The sequence below is a fragment of the Rhincodon typus genome, chromosome 15 (assembly GCF_021869965.1).
Source record: "Rhincodon typus isolate 14 chromosome 15, sRhiTyp1.1, whole genome shotgun sequence".
NCBI lineage: Eukaryota > Metazoa > Chordata > Chondrichthyes > Orectolobiformes > Rhincodontidae > Rhincodon > Rhincodon typus.
The window spans coordinates 47,095,094-47,121,540 of record NC_063346.1 but is presented as its reverse complement, the minus strand read 5'-3'; the positions used below and the strand labels follow the sequence as shown (position 1 = coordinate 47,121,540).

The window sequence follows — 26,447 nt, the reverse complement described above, 5'->3', positions numbered from 1 at the left end:
AAGGTTTTCTTGGGGCCTGGGATGGGGTTGAGGGGGGAGGTGTAGGGGCAGGTGTAGCACTTCCTGCAGTTGCAGGGAAAAGTGCCGGGGGTGGTGGGGCTAGTGGGGAATGTGGAGTGGACGAGGGAGTCATAGAGAGAGCGGTCCCTCCGGAAAACAGATAAGGGTGGGGAGGGAAAAGTGTCCTTGGTAGTGGGGTCAGATTGCAGGTGGCGCAAGTGGCGGAGGATGATGCGTTGAATCCGGAGGTTGGTGGGGTGGTACGTGAGGACAAGGGGGATTCTGTCTTTGTTGTTATTGCGGGGAGGGGGTGTGAGGGATGAGTTGCGGGAAACACGAGAGATGTGGTTGAGGGTGTTTTCAACCACTGTGGAGGAGAAATTGTGATCCTTGAAAAATGAGGACATCTGGGATGTCCGGGAGTGGAATGCCTCATCTCGGGAGCAGATGCGGCAGAGGCGAAGGAATTGGGAATATGGGATGGCATTCTTTTAGGAAAGTGGGTGAGAGGAGGTGTATTCCAGGTAGCTGTGGCAGTCGGTGGGCTTGAAATAGATATCAGTTTCCAGGTGGTTGCCAGAGATGGAAACAGAGAGGTCCAGGAAGGAGAGAGAGGTATCACAGATGGTCCAGGTGAATTTAAGGTTGGGTGGAAGGTGTTAGTAAAGTGGATGAACTGTTCGAGCTCTTCGTGGGAGCACAATACAGTCATTGATGTAACGGAGGAAGAGGTGGGGTTTAGGGCCAGTGAAGCTTTGGAAGAGGGACTGTTCCACATATCCTACAAAGAGGCAGGCATAGCTTGGGCCCATGCGAGTACCCATGGCCACTCCCTTAGTCTGTAGGAAGTGGGAGGAGTTGAAGGAGAAGTTGTTAAGGGTGAGGACGAGTTCGGCTCAGCGGATAAGGGTGTCAGTGGAGGGGGACTGGTCGGGCCTGCGGGACAGTAAGAAGCGGAGGGCCTTTAGGCCATCTGCATGGGGAATGCAAGTATATAGGGACTGGACGTCCATGGTGAAGATGAGGTGTTGGGGGCCAGGGAATTCGAAGTTTTGGAGGAGGTGGAGGGCGTGGGTGGTGTCACGGATTTAGGTGGGGAGTTCCTGGACCAGGGGGGAGAAAATGGAGTCAAGATAAGTGGGGCAGGAGCAGGCAGAGACAATGGGTGGACCAGGGCAGTCGGGTTTGTGGATTTTGGGGAGGAGCAACGGGAGGTGCGGGGTTGGGGAATGATGAGGTTGGAGGCTGTGGGTGGGAGTTCACCTGAGGTGATGAGGATGGGGATGGTCTGGGAGATGATGTTTTAGTGGTCAGGGGTGGGGTCATGATCAAGGGGGCAGTAGGTGGAGGTGTCGGAGAGCTGGCGCCTGGCCTCGGTGATGTAAAGGTCAGTGCGCCATACTACAACTGCGCCTCCCTTGTCCGCAGGTTTTATAGTGAGGTTAAGGTTGGAGCGGAGGGACCGGAGGGCTGCATGTTCTATGGGGGAAGAGGTTGGAGTGGGTGAGGGGTGGAGAGGTTGAGGCGATTGACGTCTCGGCAGCAGTTGGAGATGAAGAGGTTGAGGGAGGGTAGGAGGCCTTGGGGTGGTGTCCAGGAGGATGGAGACCTAGCAGAACCATTGCAATACAAAGTGCCACTGAGCTCCAAAGTGCAGCATTATAAGTGAATCCAAGATGTGCCATGAAGGTTTGATGAGATTGTTGCTTGTCTGATGCCAACCTACATGGACAAAGGATTCAGGTAGCCACTGCCCTTGAATCATGCCCTGAGATACTGGAAAGTGCTGGTCAAGATGGAGGCCTGTAGAAGCTGCATGAACTCACTCAGACTTTCTTGTAGGGAATTGCCATTGTCTAAATTCTTTCCACTGCCTGGAAAAATAGCAATTCGCGTGTAAATGAAGTGAGATTAAGTAATCATGATATGGTAATGCATATAAATATGCCTCTCGCTATTCACCTGTGAGATTCTCATCTTTCACAACTGACTCACCTTTACCTAGATTGTTCAGAGTCTGGGAAAATTCAGCCCTGGGTCTTTGCTTGATGTAGTCACTTAGCACAGAACCCAGGCTAAGGCTGGAAATTAAGGTTTTGGAGTAGATCTGTAGCTTGGGTTGTGGGTGTTGAGGTTGGTTGGCTCGCTGAGCTGGTTTGTTATTCCGCAGAAGTTTCGTTACTGTGCTGGGTAACATCCTCAATGCAGCCTCTGATGAAGCGTCGGTGTGTTTTCCCACCTGGTTTTTAAACTCTGGGGTCCGTCGCGATGGATTGCCTCACTTCCGGGTTTCCTCCGTAGTGGAACGTATATGGTGTCGAGTTCAATGTGTTTATTAATAGCATGCTTCATGGAGTGCCATGCTTCCAGAAATTCTCGTGCTTGTCTCTGCCTAGCCTGTCCCAGGATCTTGGTGTTGTCCCAATTGAAGTCATGGTTCTCCTTGTCCATGTGGATTGAGATGAGTGAGTATTGGTCGTGTCTTTTTGTAGCCAGTTGGTGTTCATGTACTCTTGTTGTTAGTTTCCTTTCTGTTTGTCCGATGTAGTGTTTCTCGCAGACTCTGAAGGGCATCTTGTAGATGACATTGGTCCTGTCCATGGCGGGGAATGGGTCTTTAGTTCGGGTGAGCACTTGTCGTAGGGTTGATGTGGGCTTGTGTGCTACTCTGATGCCCAGCGGTCGTAGAAGTCTTGTGGTGAGTTCTGACGTGTTCCTGATGTAGGGTAGTGTGATGAGTGTGTCGGGGCATGTAGAATCTTTCTGATGCTGTTCCTGTAGGCATCTCCTGACCCAGTTCTTTAGATATCCATTATCCTTGAACACTTGGAAGAGGTATTCCTCCTCCTCTTGGCGTAGTTCCATGTTGCTGCAGTGTGTTGTTGCCCTTTTAAATAGTGTTCGCTGGAAAGCTGGAAATTTTACAGCAGTGTAAATAGTTAATGTTGTTAATAAAAGCCAAGACACCTATCTCAATGAGAACCCAGTCTTTATGGGATATATTCCAAGGGCTTAAATGTAGAGGACATTCAGAGCATACCATATTGATAGTGCTCATTTACCCAGAAACCACAGCAATGACGTTAGATTTAATTAGGAAAAGATGGGAGGTGGCTCAACTGGAGCTTAAACATGGGCTGGTTTGACCAAATGACCTGTTGCTTTATTTCCTACGTCATTCTACGTACATTAAAGATGTGAAACATGAAATATAAAGCCAGGGGCTATATTTTACTAAAGAGCAGTTGAATGTCAATTTCATACAGTTTCAGGGAGGTGAAATAACTCCACAGAGGCCGGTACCCAGTCACCAAGTCACTCTTTATTTAAATGTGCATAGTACTTGTCTGGCTTCTTCAGAGCTGGCTGTCAAAGTGGCCAGAACCTCTGACATTCCTGAATATATCTGTCAGCCAGGGCTCCCTGATTAGACCAGGTTAACAGCCCTAATCGGCAAACTCATATCTTATAAGCTCCACCAGGCTGACCTTGTTCCAGTCATAACAGGAAGGTTTCTCTTCATGCACTGCTGTGAATTATCTCAAACAATTCTCCACTGCTGGCAAGAATTGTGCACAGATACAGTATTTTGAATGTATTATCAACATATTTCACAACAAGATTTCAAACAAACTACAGGGCAGATAAGAGGGAGTTGTGTTACAATAGACCTGGAAAGACTTTGAGTTTGTAGACAGGGAGATGCTCCATACTCCATACTGACAAACATCTTTAAAAAAAAACTGCTGTTAAAGTTAGTCTTGCATTCTGGCTATCAGTTTGTAAGGATGATAAATTACAAAAAATTCTCCTTGTAAGTTCAGTTTTTTCCGCTACATATCATTTGAAAAATACAGTGTGCGAGGAAGTTTTGCATCACTCAGCAATTCATGCAATTGCTTCTCACAGTTACAACTTTAGGCCATGAGTTGCACTTCTTACCCAGAAAGTATATTGTTAAAAGTTAAAATACATGTGTAATTTAACTGTTTTATTGAAAATGCTGGATGACCTGGAGCAAATTAACAAAGGATCATTGAGTCCTTTAATGGAAATGTCTCAGGCAGCATTGTGCGGTCTTATTTTCTCACTTTTTCATCGTAGGTTCCAGCTCCTTTGTAATTCCCGACGTATCCTGTGTTTTCAACTATGTTTTCCCTGCCACTTAGCCCTTTGCCTTTGCCACTTTCATCGAAACGTTCTTTATGGGTTCCAGTGTACTTGGAGGTGTCTGTTAGTCTATCAACACCTCCTGCTTTATATGCAACCTAAAAGAAGAAATGACATGCTTTATTACACCTGAAAATGTAAACAAAGAGAGATATCTGTTCTGTTTACAAAAATTGTAGTCAGTCATTTTTATAATAATGAACTTGTATTGTGCTGATATAAAATCCATTTCATGCACAGCAAGAAGTAAATGATTGAAGCAATATATGTATCAGAAAAGCAAGGAGAATAGAGCAGCAAGCTTGTGTGTATTTGAGGAAAGGTTAGAAAGGAAAGAAGGTCAAGACCAAGATCTAAGTTGGTAGTTCACATAGATATAAAAACACTTCCAGTGTCTGAGAATAAATTCTAGGAGATAAATAAATGGCTCACATCCTGAGTTTGCAACAATGATATCTTCTTAAATTGCAATTCCAGCAGAACAGAAAGCATTTATACAAAAATTCAATAGGAACTGAGGGAGTGACAAGGAACATTCAGTGAATACTGAAAAACTATTTCAACCAGGTACCTCAGGGAATAACCAGATATTAGCCTGAAGAGATCACAGAGGAAAGGTAACCTGCAGCTGAGTTCAGACACTGCAGCCCTGAGAAACATACAGCATAGAAGCTCAAGGACAGAACCTGATACTGAGGGACATGAAAGAAGGTAAATCTATTCTGAAATGCTTCTATGTAAATGCAAGAAGCTTTAAAAATTATATATCAGAACTGGTGCTGATGTCCGGTGAGGATGTTCACAAGTCTACTTAAACCCAAATGATTGTCTTTTATTATTGAGGAAGTGACAACAAACATACAGCAGTAAGCCTATGACATGCCTTCAAATGGACTTTGATAAAGTTTCGCATAAAGATTATTAATCAAATTGAAGCTGTGCAAATTCAGGAAAAGACTTAGAGGGAAATGTAACATTGTGGTAATAATACTGGTCTAGTAATCCAGATTTCAAATGCAATTAATTACTATATTTGAAATGAAAAGCAAGTCTTAGGAGATCAATGGTGTCCCTGCATCTGAGCCAGGAGGCCCAGGTTCAAGTCCCACCTGTTCCAGAGGTGTGTGATAACATCCCCGGTTGATTTGAAAAAATAAAAAGCAAGTCTATGTAATGGCTGTGAAATTACTGGATTAACATGAAAATTTACCTGGTTCACTATTATCTTTCAGGAAAGGAAATCTGCTATCTTTACCCTATCTGGCCTACATGAGGTTTCAGTGCATTTACTAATAGCCCTCGGAAGTTGCAAAACAAGCCACTTACTTTATCAAATCACTACAAAAAAGTGGAACAAGAAATAACTGGATAGATCATCTGGGACTGAGGCACTAGAAATAACAAAAGCCCTGACAGATCCAAGCAGCACTATTGTAGTCTTGTTCTCCTAAGCTAGTTACACCCCCAGACAAGTTGTACCAGTGCAGCTATAATACTGCCAAATATCCAATAATGTGGAAAATTGCTCAGGTATGTCCTGTCCACAAAAAGCAGGACAAATTCAAACCAGAAAAATAGCACATTATCAGTCTACTCTAATCATCTTCAAAATGACAGAAGGCAGTGCAATAGACTGCCTCTTACTCAGCAATAATCTGCTCATCAAAGCTCAGTTTGTGATCCATTGAGGACAATTCATCTCCTGACCTCATAAAAGTCTTGGTCCAAAAATAGACACAAAAACTGAATTCCAGAGGTGAGATGACTGTGACTTCCCTTGACATCATGACAGCATTTTACTAAGTGTGACAATGAAAAGTACTAACAGAATTGAAGGCAATGTTGGTGTCATATGTCGTACAAATAGAGATGCTAATTCTGATGGAGGTCTTCAAATCAGCCCCAAACATTGCACGAGCAAATCATCAAAACATTCTCCCCATTCCATCTATCAGCAGTTGCTTCATTAATCGCCTTCCCTTAGTCACAAAGTCAGAAATACAGATGTTTGCTGATGATTGAGCAATGTACTGTTTCTATTTGCAACTGCTCAGATACTGAACCAGCCTATGCCTGCATGCAATAATATGTGGACAATTACATGTGTATGTGTAAAGAACATTCATGCCACAAAATTGCCAGGCAATGACTGTATACAACATGAGAGAATCAAACCATTTCTCATTGATGTTCAATGATGTGACCATTGTGAAATCCCCCATTATCAAAATCGTGCAGGTTATCATTGATCAGAAACTTAAGTCCAAACAAATAAAGTCCATGGTCACAAGAACAGATCAGATGCTCATGAAACTTGGTTAACATCTGGAACAAAGTGACCAATAAACACTCACTCCTTCCACTACCAATGACAGTGGACTGTGTAGGTTCACAAGATGCACTTCATAAGCTGCCAAGATAAGTATGCTCATAGTTTGTCTAATGCTCAAAATAAGTGTTAACTGTTGTTCTTTATGCAAAGGGTAGAAAGTCACAAGAATATGCATGTTTTTAATTATTTACACAGGGTGCTCTTTTGTTGCTGTATTGATGTATTTGGCCTGTATCCTATTAAATATGACAACTAAAAGAACACAAATTGTCGACAACACAAGCTGCGACCATGCCATATTCTGACCTTCATATTAGGTGGGTGGTAGGCTGGATATGTAAGAAACACACTCCTGGGGTGGAATCTTTTGCTGACTCTGGTGGTGAGCTTGGTAGTGTGAAGGCCTTGTAATGAGTCAGGACAGTGGCATACCTCAACCAGTAGCTGAAGATGATTCAAAGTTATAATGGGCCATATTGTCATTTGTTACCATCCCTTGTAGGGATTGTCAGGGATGTCTGCAACCAAAGGTGACTGCAGAACGTGTAATGGTTATGTGTTAATTTAAGAAATTATTGCATGATAATGGGTGTATATATATCATATATACATTTATTTTTTATTCTCTCCTGGGATGTGGGTGTCACGGATTGGCCAGTATTTATTGCCTGCCCCAGTATAAGTAGTCAATGTGGTCAGAGTTTTGTGACATGTGAATTGAAATAAAACTCTGACTGGAAGAGTACATGCCTGGATTCTGTCTAACCAACCTTTAATGTCTGGTGTCTATTAGTTATTAAAGGATAATATTGGAGCTAGTTGTTACTCAGTCTTACACTTATTTGCAGAGTTAAACTTTGCAATCATAGATTTCCTCACTTAACCAAACTACAACTTCAAAAAAAATGTTTTATTGTATGTGCTCAAGTGAAACCCCGGTTAATTCCCGCTGCCTGAGTACATTGTGAATGTGTATGAGGGTGTGTTTAGAGTGTGTTTGTGTATTATCTGAGTGCACCTATGCACGTGATGTGAGATGATACAGTAAGACAATCTATGACATGGCTATACCACTTCCGCAGCCTGACTGAGGTGTACCAGTACCAGCTGTGTTCAAATCAAGACAACGCAGAGATTAGGAATTTTAAAATAAGGCATAACAACTCAGTAAAGCTGAAAATACAAGGAAACTAATGGAATTTTAGTGAAAAGCTTAAATGAAGATGATGTAATTTTCTGGCCTGAGGTTTGGATTTAGATTTGACATGCTCACCGTCACTCCAGCATTAGCTGGATCTTTTCCAGCAATCAGAGCATAAATGGATGCCAGTGCCTCCTCTTGACTTTTGCCTTTAAATCTCTTTGGAGCAAGTTCTGCCAGGGCCATTTTAAACTCTTCGAAGGTGATTACTCGAGCTGACTTGGATCTGAAATTAAAACAAAACTATAGGATAACCGCCCCTCTATTCAGCTTTGATATAAAAAAAAGACTAGGCTAACTTTATTCTTTGTATGATCATTTGACCATTGGCACATTTTAGGTATCTTGTTGGCCCAGATTAAAGCCTGCAATGTTTCTCATGCCATATTGCTGTTTAGAGATTGTGAATCATGGGTTTCCCAAACATCCTGTAGATTTTAACTAAAGAGTGACTTTAGCTTTTCTTCCTCTCAGTTTCCTGCCCACAGCCATTCTGAATGGTGGCCTGGCAAACAAGAAATCCCACAGCACAAAGCCACACCTGGATTTACCCAAGAGCACGTGGGTCAAATTGCAAGAGATTATAGGGTGGGGAGGTGGGAGAGTGGGTGCAGTCTAAGATCTCCATTTAAGGTGTCAGGGTAGTGAGGGTTGGGAAATTGTCTCTCCCTTTCAAGTCATACAAAAAATGTATGTTTCAACAAGATAACCTCCCATTCCTCAAAACACTAGAGAATGAGTAATTTATTCAATGTCTCCTCGTAACATAATCCTTTGATCATAGGAATTAGTTTAGTGAAACTTTGCTGCACACCCTCTAAGGTAAGTATATCCTTCTAAACCATGAGTCCAAAACTGCACCCGACTCCTTGTGTGGCCTGTGCAGTAGCTTCTACAAAAATAGTTAGATTTCTTTGTGTTTATATGCCATCCCCGATGTAATAAATGTGAACATACTATTTGCTTTGCTGATTGTATTCTGTACCTGAATGTTAATTTTCAGAAATTTAGACACCCAGGTTTCTCTGAAACATAGAAGCACTGAAATAGGAGCAGGAGTAGGCCATTTTGCCCTTCAAGCCACCTTTACCATTCAATATGATTGTGGCTGATCATTCATTCAATAATTTGTTCCTGCTTTCGCCCACCCCCTTTGATCCCCTTAGCCCAATGAATTATATTTAACACCTTGAAAACATTCAATGTTTTGGCCTCAACAGTTTTCTGAGGCAAAGAATTTCGCAGGCTTACCACTCTCACAGTGAAGAAATGTTTCCTTATCTCAGTCCTAAAGGGCTTATCCCATATTCTTAAACTGTGATCCCTGGGTTCTGGATTCCCCTTTCATCAGAAACATCCACCCTACAGTTACCAACATTGTCCTGTCTCTCATTTATAAAGGATTGTGCTTTTTATGTTTCCTACCAAAGTGGACAACTTTATGTTTCTCTATTTTATATTCCACCTACCATGTTCTTGTGCACTCCCTAATCTGTTTCCATTCCTTTTGCAGTCTCTTTGCATTGTCCTCACGGTTTACTTATCCAATTAATTTTGTATAGTCAGCAAACTTGGAAACTTTATAAACTATCCCCTCATCTAACTCATTGATATAGATTATAAATAGCTGGGGCCCCAGCACTGATACTTGTTGGACCTCCTTTGTTAACAGTCACAAAATATCCAGCTTATTCCTGCTGTCAATTTTGTCTCTGCTAACCAATCAGCAATCTAAGCTGATGTTACACCCAACCCCACGACCCCTAATATTTGTGTGATAAAGTCCTACGTGGCATGTCATAATGACAATGAATCCAACAGAATTAATGAGGAAAGACTAAGAAATGGAAATGAGGTAAACTGTAGAGCAAACCTAAGAATTTAGAAGATTTTCCAGGATGCCAGGAGCAGCTCCAGGCATACATAAGAGTGAGACACCGACTTGGTGAAGATACAACAAAGGATCCTATGCATGTTAGTTAGCTGAAATGGCATACTATAGGCAGAGCCAAGCAATCCCACGATCAAGAGATCAAATCAAGAGTCTACAGTCCTCGCGTGTTCATTGATGAATGTTGGTAGACAACTAAATAATCAGGAGTAGGAGGTTTTATAAACATCTTCAATGATCAGAGAGCCTAAGAAGCCAATGCAAAGGATAAAGCTGTACTTTAGCAAGAAAAACCAAGTGATGTTCCATCTGATCCTCCTGCTGAGTTCTCCAGGCTTACAAATACCCAATAATTATCCAATTCGATTCACTCTACAGAAGTTGCTGGAAAGGCTCAGCAGGTCTGGCAGCATCTGTGAAGAAAAATCAGAGTTAATGTTTCGGGTCTGGTGACCCAATTCTGAGGAAGAGTCACCGGATCCAAAACATTAACTCTGATTTTTCTTCACAGGTGCTACCAGACCTGCTGAGCCTTTCCAGCGAATTCTATTTTTGTTCTTGATTTACAGCATCCGCAGTTCTATCGGTTTTTATTTCGATTTACATCCAGTTGAAAGTCTGAGAAAGGCGGAGAGCTGAGACAACATCCAGGCTTTAGTCCTGAACACTTAAGCTCCAGAGCTAGCCACCTACCTAAGCCATTCCGCTACACTTCTGGCTGTCACTGATTTTATGGGAAGACACCCAGGTGTGCCCTGTCCATTAAAAGCAAAACATCCAATTTCTGCTCCATCACCAAAACAAAAGTGTTTAATCAGCTCCTGTTTGAATTCAATTGTGTTATCATGACCAAATCCGCTGCGATCAACATCCTGGGGTCGTTATTAACCAGAAGCCTAATTGAATCTAATACATAAAGTACTATGGGGGCAACAGCAGGGCAGAGGCTGTGGTGAAATTCTGGGGAATTCTGAGTGATTCAACTCCTGACACTCCTGATAGTAAAACTGTCCATCATCTATAAGTCACAGTCACGAGTGTAATGCAATATGCATCATTTGCCTTGAGGAGTTCACAAGGGCAACTAGAGGTAGGGAGTAAACATTGGCCCAGCCAGCAATGCCAACATCCCATGAATGAATTTTTAAAAAAACACACATGAAGTTTGACATCATCTGGGATAAAACAGCCCACTTGATTGGTCCTCATTCACTACCTTGAACATATAGTTCCTCCATCATCAGTACACAGTGTAGTGGTGGGTACCATCTTTAATATGCAATGCACTAACTTCTCAAAAACTTCTTCTCCAGCCACTCCCAAACTCCTGACTTTTAACTCTAGCAGGGGACAATAGGAAAAGGCTTATGTAAACTCCATCATCTGCAAGTCACACACCACTTTCTCTATTAAACTCCTTGAATTCCCTTCCTAACAGCACTGTGAAACTATCTTTATCCCACAGACTACAGTGGTTCAAGAAGGTGGCTCACTACCACATTATTTAGCAAACCTGAGACTAGTAATTAATTCTGTGCTCATGTGCATCAGGACACAGTCAACATTCAATCTTGAGTTGATAAGTGACAAATAACATTTGTACCCACAATCGTCAGGCAATGAGCATCTCAAACAAGACAGAATCTGACCATTGTCCCTTGACATGCAATAGGATCACCATGGTTTAACTCCCCACAACACCCTGGAGACATCACTGACAAGAAACTTAACTGGATCAGTCACATGAATACTGGGTATTCTACAGGGTGTGGTTCAGTTTCTGGGTCCCCAGAACGTTTCAAGCAGCTATGACGTGCAAACCAGGAGTGTGATAGAACAATCCCCATTTGCCTAAAAAACTGCAGCTTCAACAACACTTAATAAGCCCATCATCATCCAGGGCAAAGCAGTCAACTTAGTTCAACAATTTTAGGGCCTAAACTCCCCCATGTCCCAGCCCCCTACTCCACACACCAGGCCTTGTTACCACATAGCCTGCCAATACACACTATCTGTTGTTAGTCACTAATAGTCCCCATTAACAACTATTCACCCTCCCAGCCTGATCATTATGAACTCTTCGTCTATCCGCCAGCTCTTCTCTCTCTTTAGATTCTATCCTATCGTTTACTCCCATCCCGCGCCCCGCCCCCCCCGCCTTATTTTCTGCACATAAACTGATGTTTTCCCAGCCACCATTAGTTCTGAGGAAGGGTCACCGGACCCAAAACATTAACTCTGTTTTTTCTTTCATAGATGCTGCCAGACCTGCTGAGCTTTTCCAGCAACTTTGTTTTTCTTCCTGATTCACAGCATCCGCAGTTCTTTCGATTTTTATAAAGCAGTCCACTTGACTGGTACCACAACACCACCTTAAACATATTGACTGTCCCCATTACTATGCCTGTAGTTACAATATGCAAGATACTCTGCAATGACTCGCCAAGCCATTTTTGACAGTACTTCCTGTATTAATGACCTCAGCACCTAGAAGAACGTAGAAGGACAAAGTGCAGAAGATGGGATTACCATCACCTGCAAGTTTCTCTCTAACTTACACACTGTGCTGACTTGGAAAGATAATTCCATTCATTCATGATCATTGTATTATAACCCCTGGTAATTTCTATAAAACACCATTGTGTGGCTACCTTGACCAAATGGACTACAATGATGCAAGAAGGCAGCTCACCATTATCTTCTCAAGGACAATCAGAGAAGGAAAATGATTGCTGTCTCCTTGTCAGCAATGCTAACCTCCCTTGAAAGAATTTAAAAAATGATGGTGCAGAACTGCTGTCAATTACATTGTATTCCTTCATAATAGGGATGGGCAACAAATGCTGCCTCAGCTAGTGACACCCATGCCCATGAGTGAATAAAAAAAATTCTCTAATCTGATATGTAGCTACGATTGGGAATGCACTGTGTGAAAAATCATGGGCTGCATGTAACTGGATCAATGATCTCAGTTATTGAACTTACAACATTTTCTTTTATGAAGGCATAATTTCAACAAAATAATATTGTTAGTCAATACCTGATACCTACTTCACTTTTGAAAAGAGAATGTCCACATCTGTTGAAGTTACTGTTTTGCCGTCGATGACTTTGCAATCTTTGCAGATTTTGGACCAGTTTTTCCCATTCATTTCATTGCCACTTGAGGCAGTATCCCCATGCATAGCAAATTTTTTAAATGAGTCATGCAAAGCTGCCATATTGCTGGATGTTCCTGCCATTTTTGAGGTCCCACAGCTCGCTTAAGTTGCCCTGTGAACAATAGGAAAACAGGATTTAATGTTTAGGCAATGAGCAGTATTATAAACTGGGAAGAAAGGGTTGCATATAAATGATTGAAGGTGTTGGGAAAGATTTATGGCCATAACATTAGTGCAGCTTTACTGTTTTCTTTTTGTAAGGTGGTACTTTCACCTCTGATTTAGAGGTTTGTGGGTTCAAACCCCATTCTGGATGCTTAAGAACATAATCTAGTATGGAACAAACAGAAATTACTGGAAAAACTCAGCAGGTCTGGCAGCATCTGTTGCAGAGAAATCAGAGTTAATGTGTTGGGTCCAGTGATCCTTTCAGAGAACAAAAGAGTTTTTCCAGCAAGTTTTGCTGAACCTTTCCAGAAATTTCTGTTTTTGTTTCTAATTTCCAACATCTGCAGTTCTTATGGTCTAGTATGGTTTGTGTGTGCAATAATGAGGGAGTGCTGGACGGTTGGAGATACCATCTTTCAGATATGACATTAAATCAAGTTCCTCCTGCTTTCTGAGGTAGATGCAATCTTTGCAACAGAACTGGGGAGTTTGTACTTTACCATTGCCAACATTTATCCATCAATATCTACAAAAATAATCTGGTCGTTTAATTCATTGCTATCTGCTCAATGCAAATGTACTGCCATGTTCCTTGCAACAGTGCCTTTAATAGAAAAATACTTCACGGACCACAAAGCACTTTGAAATATCCTGATACCAAGAGAAGTGCTATAAAACATGCAAGTCTTCCTTTTATCTTTTGGAATACTTAATTCATTTTTGATTCACGCAAAGTAATGATATCTGGAGAGAGTCATCATTAATAGAATCAAACTGATAGGAGCCTGGTTTTGTTTAGTGCATATCACTTTCGTCAGAAGCATAAAGCATAAGAGCTGAATATTTTTTTAAAAGATGATGAAAGAAGCTAGCCTTGGCATTATGTCAATGTATATTCTTTGCATGTCATCAAGCATCCCTGGCTGAGGTCAAATGAGAGAATTCCCCATTTGCTCGTGTCATACCTGACACCCATAAAATTTAAGTTTATCAGAGCTACAACATGGCTGCTAGAGTGTCTTATATCTCTGGATCACTAATTCAGGTCTTTGGATTACTAGTTCAGTAACAATCATATGAATCCATATCTTTCACACATAAATATGCTTAAAAGAATGTATTAGGATATAATAAATGATTCCTACATTGGTGTGACAGCTTTACTTTTTAACCCTTGCAATTCTGTGGTGTAATAGGAATTCTTTAACGTGATCATACTAAGGGTAAAAGTACATTTGGTTTAAAATTTTAATGTTAAAACTGATAAATTGGAATTATTCCAGTTTTTAAACTGCTCTCAGTTGGCTCACCTAATGTCTTAAAGCGACTACAGAAAGGTCCCTTTCCTTCTGCGATGATGTTTAAAGGGGAGCACTCAGATTGCAAGTACTGGCATGGCCATAGCAACACAAGTGTGACATCAGAGCTGTGTAATAAGTAATAATGTCTCCTGTCATCAATAACTCGCAGTTATTGTGAGTACCGAAAACTGATTTGCTGCAAGGCATTTCCCTAAATATGATGCTGTCCTTTTCCCACAATCATCTTCCACCCTGTAAGATTTTGACATTATCATGCTGAAATCAAATAAGTAACTCATTTGTTAATGTTTTCATTTTGATGTGCTCCAGTCATCTCATTAAACCAGCTCACTCAGCAGCTATTGAAATCTAAATACAGTGGAGCAGGGGTTGTTGTAAACAAGGCAGAGTCTTTATGTCTAGTTGACTTCCAAAACTGTTGCTCCCTAGCATAGCACGACCAATACGGTAGTCGGCAGTACAGTGGAGGAAGCTGATAAGTTTCATCAGAGAAGAAAGAATGGGACATTAGTCTTGAACAGGCTAAAGGCTAACTTAATGAAGGTCTTTGGAATTACTTCATGTGTTGACAGAATAGAGGGGGAAAGATGTGTTTAGACCCAATGATGCACATGGGAATTTGGGAAGAGGATGATGTTGCGATGTGCAATTGACTTCTGCGTAGTCTCACTGAGGAAGACAGCACACAATTTCATACTGCCTGCTTACCTACATAATGGTAGCATTGTATTGCAGGGTGATTAGCATGATGCACAGTTAGTCTGCACCTCTTAAAGGCAGCCTGCATCTTTTAAACAGGAGATACATAGTTTCACATAGACTTTGGTGGAAAGTAGTGGACAGAAAATGCAGCAAAATGCCACAACGAGAGGACTCAGATTTCTGGATGCAATGCAAAGAGGTCTTAGTGATGGAGGCTAAAAGGAAATGATTGATACATGTGCCTTTTCAGCCATGTCTCCAAAGGGGATCAAGAAACCCTCAAGACATAGCTTGTGAAGGGACTGATCAGGGAGGTCAATTATGTGAATTCATGGAGATAGTTACTCTGCCAATAAAAATTGAATGGCCTCACATAAGTAGTCAAGGTCAGTATATGTACCTTCAAAGGACATCTCTTACACACCAAGCCACCAACATCTCTCAATGTTCAATGCATCACAATCTCATCACTTACTCATTATCAATTAGGACTGAGTTGGTTGTTAAAATCTCCATAGAGGCTAACAGCTTTTTAAAAACTATATTTTTCCAGCTACTGACAAAAGAACTGAAGGGGAAAAAAATTTCACATTTTAAGAATTTGACGATAACAAATAAATTTAAATCAACATAGATTAAACACTGCACAACTGCAATAACTCAGGAAACCCAACTGGGAAAGAATATCATTTATTGTTGAACGCCAAAATAGAGCATGTACTCATGGAATACACAATTAGTCCCAGCCCAGGACAAACACTTTATTTTTATTGGAAAAGCTCAGCAGGTCTGGCAACATCTGTGAAGAGAAATCAAAGTTAACATTTCAGATCCGGTGACACTTCCTCAGAACTGATGGTAGCTAGGGAAATGTCAGTTTATATGCAGAAGATAGGGTGGGGGGAAAGGGTGAGGAGTAAACGATAGGTAGGGTTAGAACCCAAAGAGAGAGAAGAACAGTTGGACTGACGAAGGAGTTGATAATGATCTGGCTGGGAGGGTGAATAGCTGTTAATGGAGACTGTCAGTGGCCAACAATAGGTAGTGTGTAATGGCAGGCTATGTGATAACAAGGCCTGGTGTGTGTGTAGTAGGGGGCTAGGACATGGGGGAGTTCAAGCCCTAGAACAATTGAACTCAATATTGAGTCCAGAGGGCTGCAGGGTCCCCTAGAGGAAAATGAGGCATTGTTGTTCCAGCTAGTGCTGAGCTTCACAGGAGCACTACAGCAAGCCTGAGAGGGAGATGTTGGCCTGAGAACAGGGTGGGGTGTGTTAAAGTGGCAGGCAATTGGAAGCTCGGGGTCTTTTTTGCGGGCAGAACATAAATGTTCTGTGAAGCAGTCACCCATACTACGCTTCTTTTCCCCAATGCAGAGGAGACTACATTGTGAGCTGCGAATACAGTAGACTAGATTGTGGGAAGTGCAGGTAAAGTGCTGCTTCACCTGGAACGTACGTTTGGGCCCTTGGACAGAGGACATAAATGGGCAGGTGTTACAGCTTTGGCATTTGCAGGGGAAGCTGCCGTGGGGCTGTGGCGGGGGTGGGGGGTAGGTGGCAGGGGGCAGGGGCTGGGCGGGTCATGTTGGGAGCAAAGGAAGAGTGGACCAGTGTGCCCTGGAGAACTGTCCCTGTGGAAGGCGGACAAGGGAGGGGGAGGGGAAAATGTTTCTGGTGGTGGCATCTCGCTGGAGGTGGTGGAAATGGCAGCTGATGATCTTCTGGATGTGGATGCTGTTGGGATGGTAGGTAAGGACAAGGGGAACCCTATTGCTGTGGCAGGAGGGAAGAGAGGGGTTGAGGGTGGAAGTCCGGGAGATAGGTAGGGTCTGTTTGAGGGCCCTGTCAACAATGGTGCTGGGGAATCCTCGGTTGAGGAAGAAGGTGGACATTTTGGAGGCTCCTTTGTCGAAGTTGGCCTCATTGGAATATATGCGACGGAGATGGAGGAACTGGGAGAATGGAATGGAGTCTTTACAGAAAATAGGGTATGAGGATATATAGTCCAAGTAGCTGTGGGAGTCGGTGAGTTTATAGTGGATATTAATGGCCGGTCTATCCCCAGAAATGGAAGCAGAAATGTTGAGGAAGGGAAGGGAGGAGTCAGAGATAGACCAGGTGAAAGTGAGGGTGGGGTGGAAATTAGAGGTGAAATTGATGAACATTTCCAATTCCAGACAAGAAAGGGAAGCAGCACCAATGATATCATTGATATATTGGAGAAAGATTTATGAGTGGGCTTGGAATAGAACTGTAACAAGGAATGTTCCATGTAGGACAGGGTACATATGAGTACCCATGGTGGAGAGTCCTTCATGGTAACCTCAGCCAGTCACTGGAATTGAACTCACACTGTTGGCATCTCTTTGTATTGCAAATAGCCATCCAGCCAACTGAGCTACACTTACCTGAGCCCCTAGACCTGCTTTGTTTCTTTTATATCCACACAACTGAGTATTTTTCCGTCCCACTGAATCTGCTTTATATTTTCCAATCAGCCTGTTCAGAGATGTTATTATATGCCAAGGCTGCCTGGCTTAAAGATAGAGATTCTATCACTATGTCACACAAGTCCAGTCTGGATTTATTTTTTTTTAAACTCACAAGCTTCCAACTCAAAGATGAGTCAGGATCTCCAGTACCATCCCTAAATACCACTCCCTGGGACTGTAGGTGTACTTTGCAAATAACCTGTTCAGAGATATTATTGCACAGTTCTGGAGCTGGTGGGACCTGAACCTAGGGCCTCTTGACTTAGGGGTAGAGACACTTCAACTGCACTATGAGGGCCCTCCCCCATGTGGATCTACTTTATTTTCCATTGAAGTGTTATCACACACAACTAAATAACTTTCCCACCACCAAATCACTGTGACTTTTTCGTTTGTTTTTAACTATTAACTACCACCAGTAATCACTCATGCAGCCAATTGGAAGTTTACATTGCAAAGTCCAATATGGGAAATGCATCAAAAGTGAGGAGGAGAATTAGGGAGAGTGGGAAGGGGGTAATCAAAATGAAAATAGAGGGGGGAAACCTACTGCACCTGGTATTCCCAGGAGGTGTCCCATCTGGGTTCTAACCAGGCCTGAGTCTACTGAGCTTCTGAAATCAGGCATTTTCAGACTAGTATGGTCACAGGCAGGGATCTGCATTTTTTTAAAACTGTGTCTAGAGAGGTCACTATACACCGCTGAAGCGGTTGGGATGTGAATCCAGGTTTCCTGGTTCAGAGGTTGGAACACTATTGTTGTATCACAAGAACCCTAGGGGATCCACTTTTCTTGTCTGGAAGTGTTATTACATACAACCAAACAGCTTTCCCACCATCAAATTATTGTTTTGTAAACTATTAACCACCAGTAATCATCCGTGCAACGAATCTAAGGGGACGTGACAGCCTAGTGGTATTATTGATGGATTATTAATCCAGAAACTCAGGTAACATTTTGGGGACTCAGTTCAATTCCTACCATAACAGATAGTAGGATTTGAATTCAATAAAAATCTGGAATTAAGAGTACAATGATGATCATGAATTACCATTGTCAATTGTTTGGGGAAAACCCCACTTGGTTCACTAATGTCCTTTAGGGAGGGAAACTGCCATCCTTACCTGGTCTGCCCTACATGTGACTCCAGACTCTCAGCAATGTGGCTGTTAAATGTCCTCAGGGCAATTGGGCAAGGCAATAAATGCTGGCCTAGCCAGCAACACTCTCATCTCACAAATGAATATTTAAAAAGTAAGAAGTTTCCATTCAAAGCCCATTGTGGGCAATTTGAACAATCAAAATGTAGGGGAGAGATAGGGTGGGAAAGGACTAAATCAAAACGGAGATTACAAGACCTACAGATGCTGGAAGTCAGAGTTGATACAGTGCAGAGCTGGAGGAACACTGCAGGTCAGGCAGCAGAAAAGCAGGAAGGGTCCCAACCCGAAACATCGACTTTCCTGCTCCTCTGAAACTGCGTGACCTGCTGTGTTCCTACAGCTTCACACTGTATTGAATCAAAATAGAGTTGGAAATAAAGCACTGTATTCCCTGCAGTGCCCATCTCTCTCTCTCTAAAGGGGGAATCAGCTCTATTTTTATTTAAATCAATATATTCAGGAATGTTTTAACATACCTATCAGGTGAGACTTAGAACCCGGGCCTCCCAGTTCAGAGGTATGGACACTACTACTGTACCACAACGCCTGACTGGGGTCCTACATTTTTAAATTTATTTTTGGTTGCACTGTAGGTCAGTGGTTAGCACCACTGCCTCACAGCACCAGGGAGCTGGGTTCAATTCCAGCCTCAGGTGACTGTCTGAGTGGAGTTTGCACATTCTTCCCATGTCTTTATGGGTTTCCTCTGGGTGCTCCGGGTCCAACCTAGAGTTCAAAGATGTGCAGATTAGCTGGGTAGCCATTGGAAATGTTAGGTTACAAGGATGGGGTGGGACTGGATGGGATGGTCTTCAGAGAGTTGGTGTGGATCCAATGAGCTGAATGGCCTGCTTCTACACTGTAGGGATTCTATGATTCTACATGGGATCTGCTTTATTTCACCTCTCTATATTTGGATATGTTAACACACACAACCAATCGACTTTCCCACCATCGAATCACTTTGGTTTTTTTTTTTGAAAAAATCAACCGATGATGCTAAAAGACCATAAGGAAAAGAACAGGAGTAAGTGATTTGGCCCCTTGAGCCTACTCTGCCGTTCAATACGATTATGGTTGATCTGATAATCCTCACATTCACTTTCTTGCCATTTTCCATTAAGCTTTGATTCTCCCACTGATCAAGAATATATGTAGCCTTAAATATACACGAGGACTCCACCCCCATAGCTCTCTGTTGCAGAGTGTTCAAAGCCTCTCAATCCTCGAAGAGAAGAAATTCCTCTGCAAAGGGACCTGCAAGACTGACATTAAGAGAATACACCATGTGCATAATATTGGAGATATTCTTGGATAAACGTGTCATGGAATGGTGGCTTTTTAGGATAATGTGATGATCTGTAGCAGAGGGGATAAGGTTGAGGCTTATTGATTGGCTGTGATGTGGTGATAGGATCTCAGAGTGTGAGTAGTTGTTAATGGACACTTATCCAGAGGTGAGATTATCTTTACAATCATTAGCAGTGCTAGCAACCTCACCCTGTGGTGACAGGTCTGCTGGCACAGTTTGGTTACTACCTCCTTGGCAAAATGGGATCAATTTTATACTTGGCTAGATTTCGAGCAGGATGGAGAAGTGCATAGCAGCTGTGTATTTAGTAATAGAAGATTCCAACAACAGTGAGTTGTGGGGGCAAGATTTATAGCAGTGGGACCAACGGAAGGTAATTTGGATTGGATTTTATTTTTCTTTACAGGGCTAGATTAGTAGTGGGGCAAGGAATAGGTTCATACGTAGGTTCTAGGACAGATGATAAGTGAGTGTGGTAGGTCTGAGGTTCTGTTTGTTCCAGGAGGAAGCAGCGGGAGGGAGTGTTGTAGTGATAATATCAAATCCAACAATAGCAGCTAAAATGAATTGATCAATATGTAAAATAAATTTAGCTCCATGGCCACCATTACAGAGACTATCTTCAATTGTTGTAAAAAAAATTTGATTCACTAACGTCCACTTAGAGAAACAAATCTGCCAATAATACCTAGCCTGGCCTGCATGTGACTCCAGTTAAACAGTAATGTAGTTGGCTCTTCACTGCCATCTGAGATGACCTAGCAAGCTATTCACCTATTAAGGGGAAGCAATGGCCTAATGGTATTATTGCTGGGCTGTTAATCCAGGGACCTAGGTTTGAATCCTGCCACAGTAGATGGTGGAATTTGAATTCAATAAAATATATCTGGAATTAAGAGTATAATGATGACCATTGTCAGGAAAAACCCACTTGGGTTCACTAATGTCCTTTAATGAAGGAAACTGCCATCCTTACCTGGTCTGGCCTACATGTGACTCCAGACCCACAGCAACGTGGTTGACTCTGAACTGCCCTCTGGACAAAATGGGAATGGACAATAAATACTGCCTAGATATTGACACCCTCATCCCATTAATGAATGAAAAAGGAGCTTCAAGGGCACTTGGGGATGGATAAAAAAAACTTGCCAGTGTTGCCCACATCGAGTGAAAGAATAAAAGGGGAGGGAAAAAGATGCCACTTGGCCTTCCGAGATTTTCCTAGCCCTTCGATTTTATTTCAGGCATATTATGGCTTGGAATACAACTTCACTGCAGAACCTAGGGAAGGATACAGATGCTAAAACATTCTACGCTACCCAGTCTAATTGGCCCCTTGGCCATCAGAAACTGGCCTGACAGCATAATCAAATAGCCATAGTTATAAAAAAATTAATCGATTTGGTAAGAAGCACATAGGGAGTTACTTTACTGTAAAGAGTAGCATCTTGACCTCTGGAAAAGAAGCTCAGGTTTGAGTCCTACACCAGGACTTGATCGCCAGGGAAGGTGCATCCATAACATGGCCAAACAGGTTGAATATCAACCTGAAAATCTTTCCAATGGCGAGTGGCGAGGGTGAGAGAGATTCCTGGTCAGCCATACAAAGGAAAGAAATCGGAGTCTCTACCATTACTAGCCATAGCTTCAGACTACAACAAGAATGTGGAAGTGCAGGTCTCATTAAAAACTCCAAGTGAACTACAACTCCATCATCAGGGACTCAGTGCAGAACAGGTCAATAGCTGGATTTGTTTGCCTACTCCTGTACCTTGTGCAACAAAGAATCCCCAATACCTTTGCCACAAATTGTCAAATTCTGGCAATAAGATGGGTACAATTGGACTTGGCTAGCTCAGTCTCATCTTGTCAGTCATCTTTGAGCTTGAAGGCAACAAGTTTCCAGTTCTAAAATTAAAACAGACTATGTAATTACAGTATACAAAGTTGAGCAGTGTCATAAGTTAATTCACTCGTTCATGGATACCTCGATTTTTGCAACTTTCATTTGGCTATCTGGCTGAACTATTGTGCAATTCACAGCTGAGTTAACAGACTTAATGACTTGCAGATCAATCAAATGCTTGACAATGGTTAAAGTATTTATAGTTATATAATAATTGGCTGTGTTTTTGTGCTCCCACCAACCAAATTGCTTGTTCAGCTATTGTACATTAGTAGTTTCAATAGCTATCACTAATGTTGAATGAAAACAGGCACTGCTCCATATATTTATTGAACAAATGCTTCCTAAATCAGAAAGCATGTGAAAGTAAAAACTTTCAGTTGTCAGGCTTGATTGCATCATCTTGAACTCTAAGGCAACTAACTAAATTCCTTTAATATTGTATCTGAAGGCACAGCAACATACTCCCTTCAAACAGCAATTACATTGAAACTAGCTTGGTATAGACTCTGTTTTATTAAAAGCAGCTGCCTGATTGTTTGCATGGATCTTTGGTTTCCATAGAGATGCATATACACACAGACTGATTACTTACTGCTGGCCAGATTCATGACCCAATTGTAACTTACATTTCCTTTGGGAGCTTCACCCAAAAGAACTTGATAAATGTTTTTCAATTGAAGCCAAAAAACACAATGCATTATTTAGAGATCAGTAATGTTTTCAGGTTATTTTAATCTTGAAGAACATTCCAGGGTTGAAAGTATTTCTGTTTTGTTCTGAGACTATGATTTTCCCATAAACTACTGGCTGAATGCGAGTTATAGACGGTGCTGTTTGTGGTGATACTTTTCACCTTCAAGAACCTGCACCCTAACACCAAACTTACATTAGATCCTTTTCTCCAAGTGAAAGAGAAAATGTCAAAAATCACCAATCATTTATTACAAAATAATTTATTGATAACAGTTACTAACAGAAAATTCAACAGAACATATGGATAGAAACTTGAATTATTAGTAAATTGTCATTGTGCTATATTTGCCCTGCTTAATGTGCGAGTACATCAATATCTTTAACTCAAAACAAGATGGATGAAGAAAGTTACAAACAGAGCCATTGTTTTCAATAACCTTCATGCCATTTTGACTAATTTTTACACATGTTGGGTGATGAAATAGTGATATATTTCAAAGTACACATTCAGCAGACAAAGTACTTGGGAGAGTCCAACAAAAACTGGATATTTCCCAGGCTAAAAGCATTCCTTAAGAAACTATTAACTATTAACTGAAAGTGTTTGGCCTCATGTACTCTCACATCATGAGCTGGAAAGACTTAAATTGATATGACCATTATCAAAACAGCAAACCCAGTTGCATTGCACTTGCCTCCCTAAAGCATAGGTTACTTTACTAAATGGATGTCAAAAAGGGGGACGGTGATGTAGTTGGAATGTTACTGGACGACTAATGCAGAGCCACAGGCAAATGCTCTGGCGATATGGAAGATGCAGCAGCTGGTAGAATTTAAATTCAGTTAATAATGAAAATGAAAGCTCATCTCAGGTGATGGCAACCATGAGAACTGTAATTGATTGTTGTTAAAAACAAAAGCCATCTGCTTCACTAAAGTCCTCTGGGGGAGGAAATCTGCTGTCCTTACCTGGTCTGGCCTGTCCATCACTCCAGCCACACAGCAATGTGGTTGATCTTTAACTACCCTTCAAGTACTCCAGCAATTCCCTCCACCCCACCTCCACCCACTCCCAGTTCACAGACAATTAACTGAGGGAAACAAATACTGGCCTTGTCAGCAACACTCACATTCCATGGACAGATAAAATAGAAAGGTTACTGTGGGCTCATGGCTTCTATAGATTAAGACATAATTTTGTGAAGTTCTGCTCTTGATGTTATAGAGTTATACAGCATGGAAACAAACCCTTTGGTCCAACCAGTCCATGCTGAACATAATCCCAAACTAAACCAGTCTCATCTGGCCCATATCAATCCAATCCATTCATGTACTTATCCAAATATCTTTTAAACATTGTAATTGTGCCCACATCCAGCACATCTTCAGGAAGTTAATTCCACACATGAGCCATCCTGTGTGTAAAGTAAGTTGCTCATGTGTTTTTTAAATCTCTCTCTTCTCACCCGAAAAATATGTTCCCTAGTCTTGAAATCCCCCATCCTACAGAAAAGACACCCGCTATTAAACCTGGTGTTTATTCACCACATGGGGGTAGGACCTGCTAAAATTTGCTATGTTGTTTGTTTTGTCACATAGTTACTATTTTTAACCTGGAGGAAAGGAGTGGGGTTAAATTGGCATAGGGTGAGTAACCAACATGATTCATTCATATGGAGGGCAAACAATGCCACTCACTGGATGGGTCAAATGCCGTGTTTCAATGCAATGCCATGCGGCTTTTGGATTGAGGAATCTTCTGAAGCAGACTTATTTCCTGGAACAATCTGCGCTAAAACTGACTCCAACATTGTTGTTTTGGATGGCAAGGAAATGTTGAATTGCAAAAAACACAACAGTTGCCTCGGCAATGAAGTCTGCAAATTGTTTTTCAAACATTAAGCCTACTTTCAATCATGAAACAATAAAAATAAATGAAAGCAACAATGATGGCTGACAATCTGAACATATCAATATCAAATGTTGCACTATATCAAAAGCTCTGGTAATAATTGTCTTTAAAAAATGCCTCTGACATGCACTGGAAACTCACAACGCAGTATTGCACATTTTCCACCTGCAAGTTACTGCCCATTAAATCAATGTTTGCAGGATTAGAGGCCATGAATGAACAGTTTTGTGAGATATGCTTCCGATATGTCAATAGAAGATTGCATCAAAAATTGTAAGCCATGATCATTTTTTTCCTTTATAGGGTATTTAACAGGTCTTAGTTGGAAACTAATGTTCAAGCAACTATTTCGTAAAAGTTTTGTTTCAAACTACAGATATTCTTTCATATAACATAGCATGAAATATTGCTTCCAACATCATTAGATACTTCAACATTAACTTCTATATGGTGTAAAGAATGTTTTTACTTTAGTGATATACAGCCACTCATATCAAATACATACGTATTCAACCTTAAACACAATGTTATCCTGGTTATTTTAAATATGATAATGTCACCAGAAAAATATTGTAAAATACTTGGTATGTTCATACAAGAAAATGTACCTTTTATTGTTAGAATATTATTCTGGATTTAAAACTTTAGCTTGTAAAGAAGAATGACTTAATTATTTTTAATATGTCTTCATATTAAAAAGGTTTACCATTGCTTACAACAGACCAAGAAAGCGGTTTCTGACATTACTTCTCTTTTGCTTTCTCATTGTAGGTCCCAGCTCCTTTGTAAGCTCCCACATAGCCTGTTCTTTCTATTATATCTTCTCGACCAATTTTCCCTTTGCCTTTGCCATCTTGATCAAAACGTTCTTTATGGGAGCCTGTATATTTAGATGTATCTGTTAATCTGTCAACAGCACCAGTCTTTGTTACTTTCTAGGAAGGAAAAGAAGTTTCATTGTAAGACAAAGTCACAGTAGGTCCATGTTTCTGATGGCAAGTCCATACTCCATATTTTAAGTTTTGCCTGAGTTAAGTGACTATCCCTTTAAGTGCCAAATACAAATACACACTTCTTACAAAAACATCAAAAAACAAGATGTACAACTCTGCAGAAACTGCTGTGACAAAACTTAAGAAACCTGTTTAATAAAATTACGTGATCCATAAGGACAAGATAATCAACAAATGCCACAGCTATACTAATTTATATTTATTTGAAGAAGGGATCTGGACTAAACAGGCAATGTTAGTATTTCCTGCTGGACCGTAATAGCTCGCCAAGATGGTTGGAGTGATCAGCCTTTTAACCTGCCGCAGTCAGTCTGATGTAAGTGCTCTCACAGTCATGTAAGGGGTGAAGTTCCAGAATTTCGACCAGGTATTCATGAAGGTACAGTTATAAAAACAGAAGTTGCTGGAAAAGCTCAGCAAGTCTGGCAGCATCTGTGGAGAGAAATCAAAGTTAACGTTTTGGGTTCAGTGACCCTTCCTCAGAATTGAAGTCAGAATAGTATTTGACTAGAAGGGAAACTTGGAGATGGGGCACTCCCATGTACCTACTGTCCTTACCCTTCTGGGTGCTAGAAAAAAAAGAGGGTTTGGGATAGATGCTGGAATTTTGGCATTTGAAAGGTCCACACTGCAGCTGTAGTGAGAGGTAGCGGACAGAATACAGGTTTAAGGCAGTGAGATGTCACTTGAGCAGGCTGCTTTGTTGTGGGTAGTGTCAAGCATATTTTGCGTGCTGTTAGTTCTTGGGAATTCCAATTAAACTGCACCGTCTGCATAACTGGTCAATTGTACTCAAGGTTGAATGCCCTTTGCTGAGGAGTGACCTTTGTGGATAGGTGATGCTTCATTAACACAGAAATCAGTACCCTACAAAAGATTAATCCTTCCATTCATTCAGCATCACAATTGTTTATATTCAAATGTCTGTCATTAAGAGCTTTGTATTTAAAACCAGGAACAGTGAAAAAATTGTATCAGAGATAGTAGGAACTGCAGATGCCGG

General features: G+C 41.4%; 2 protein-coding genes across 2 annotated transcripts in view; both read right to left on the bottom strand.

Moving 5' to 3' along the window:
* Positions 1-3,338: 3,338 nt before the first annotated feature.
* On the bottom strand, positions 3,339-12,859 carry LOC109912560 (tubulin polymerization-promoting protein family member 3-like). The gene is made up of 3 exons (XM_048606039.1): positions 12,646-12,859; positions 7,776-7,929; positions 3,339-4,268 (listed from the first exon to the last, which is right to left on the bottom strand). Exons 1-3 carry the CDS (start codon positions 12,834-12,836, stop codon positions 4,080-4,082), a joined length of 534 nt encoding a protein of 177 aa, XP_048461996.1. The 5' UTR covers positions 12,837-12,859; the 3' UTR covers positions 3,339-4,079.
* Positions 12,860-22,763: 9,904 nt separating this feature from the next.
* The window catches only part of LOC109912561 (tubulin polymerization-promoting protein family member 3-like), a 14,779-nt gene continuing 11,095 nt past the window's right edge, over positions 22,764-26,447 (bottom strand). Inside the window, exon 4 of the mRNA XM_020511993.2 lies at positions 22,764-25,366. Within this exon, the coding sequence (XP_020367582.1) occupies positions 25,175-25,366 (192 nt within the window). The 3' untranslated portion in view covers positions 22,764-25,174. The remainder of the gene's footprint in view (positions 25,367-26,447) is intronic.

What these genes read in the sequence shown, in the direction of transcription:
- LOC109912560 (XM_048606039.1), bottom strand. Translation starts at nt 12,836, where the DNA reads ATGGCAGGAACATCCAGCAATATGGCAGCTTTGCATGACTCATTTAAA. An exon ending in ATTCTCTTTTCAAAAGTGAA is followed by an intron (nt 7,930 to 12,645) that starts GTAGGTATCAGG and finishes TTTTAATTTCAG; the next exon opens with ATCCAAGTCAGCTCGAGTAA. An exon ending in CAGCTAATGCTGGAGTGACG is followed by an intron (nt 4,269 to 7,775) that starts GTGAGCATGTCA and finishes TTCTTCTTTTAG; the next exon opens with GTTGCATATAAAGCAGGAGG.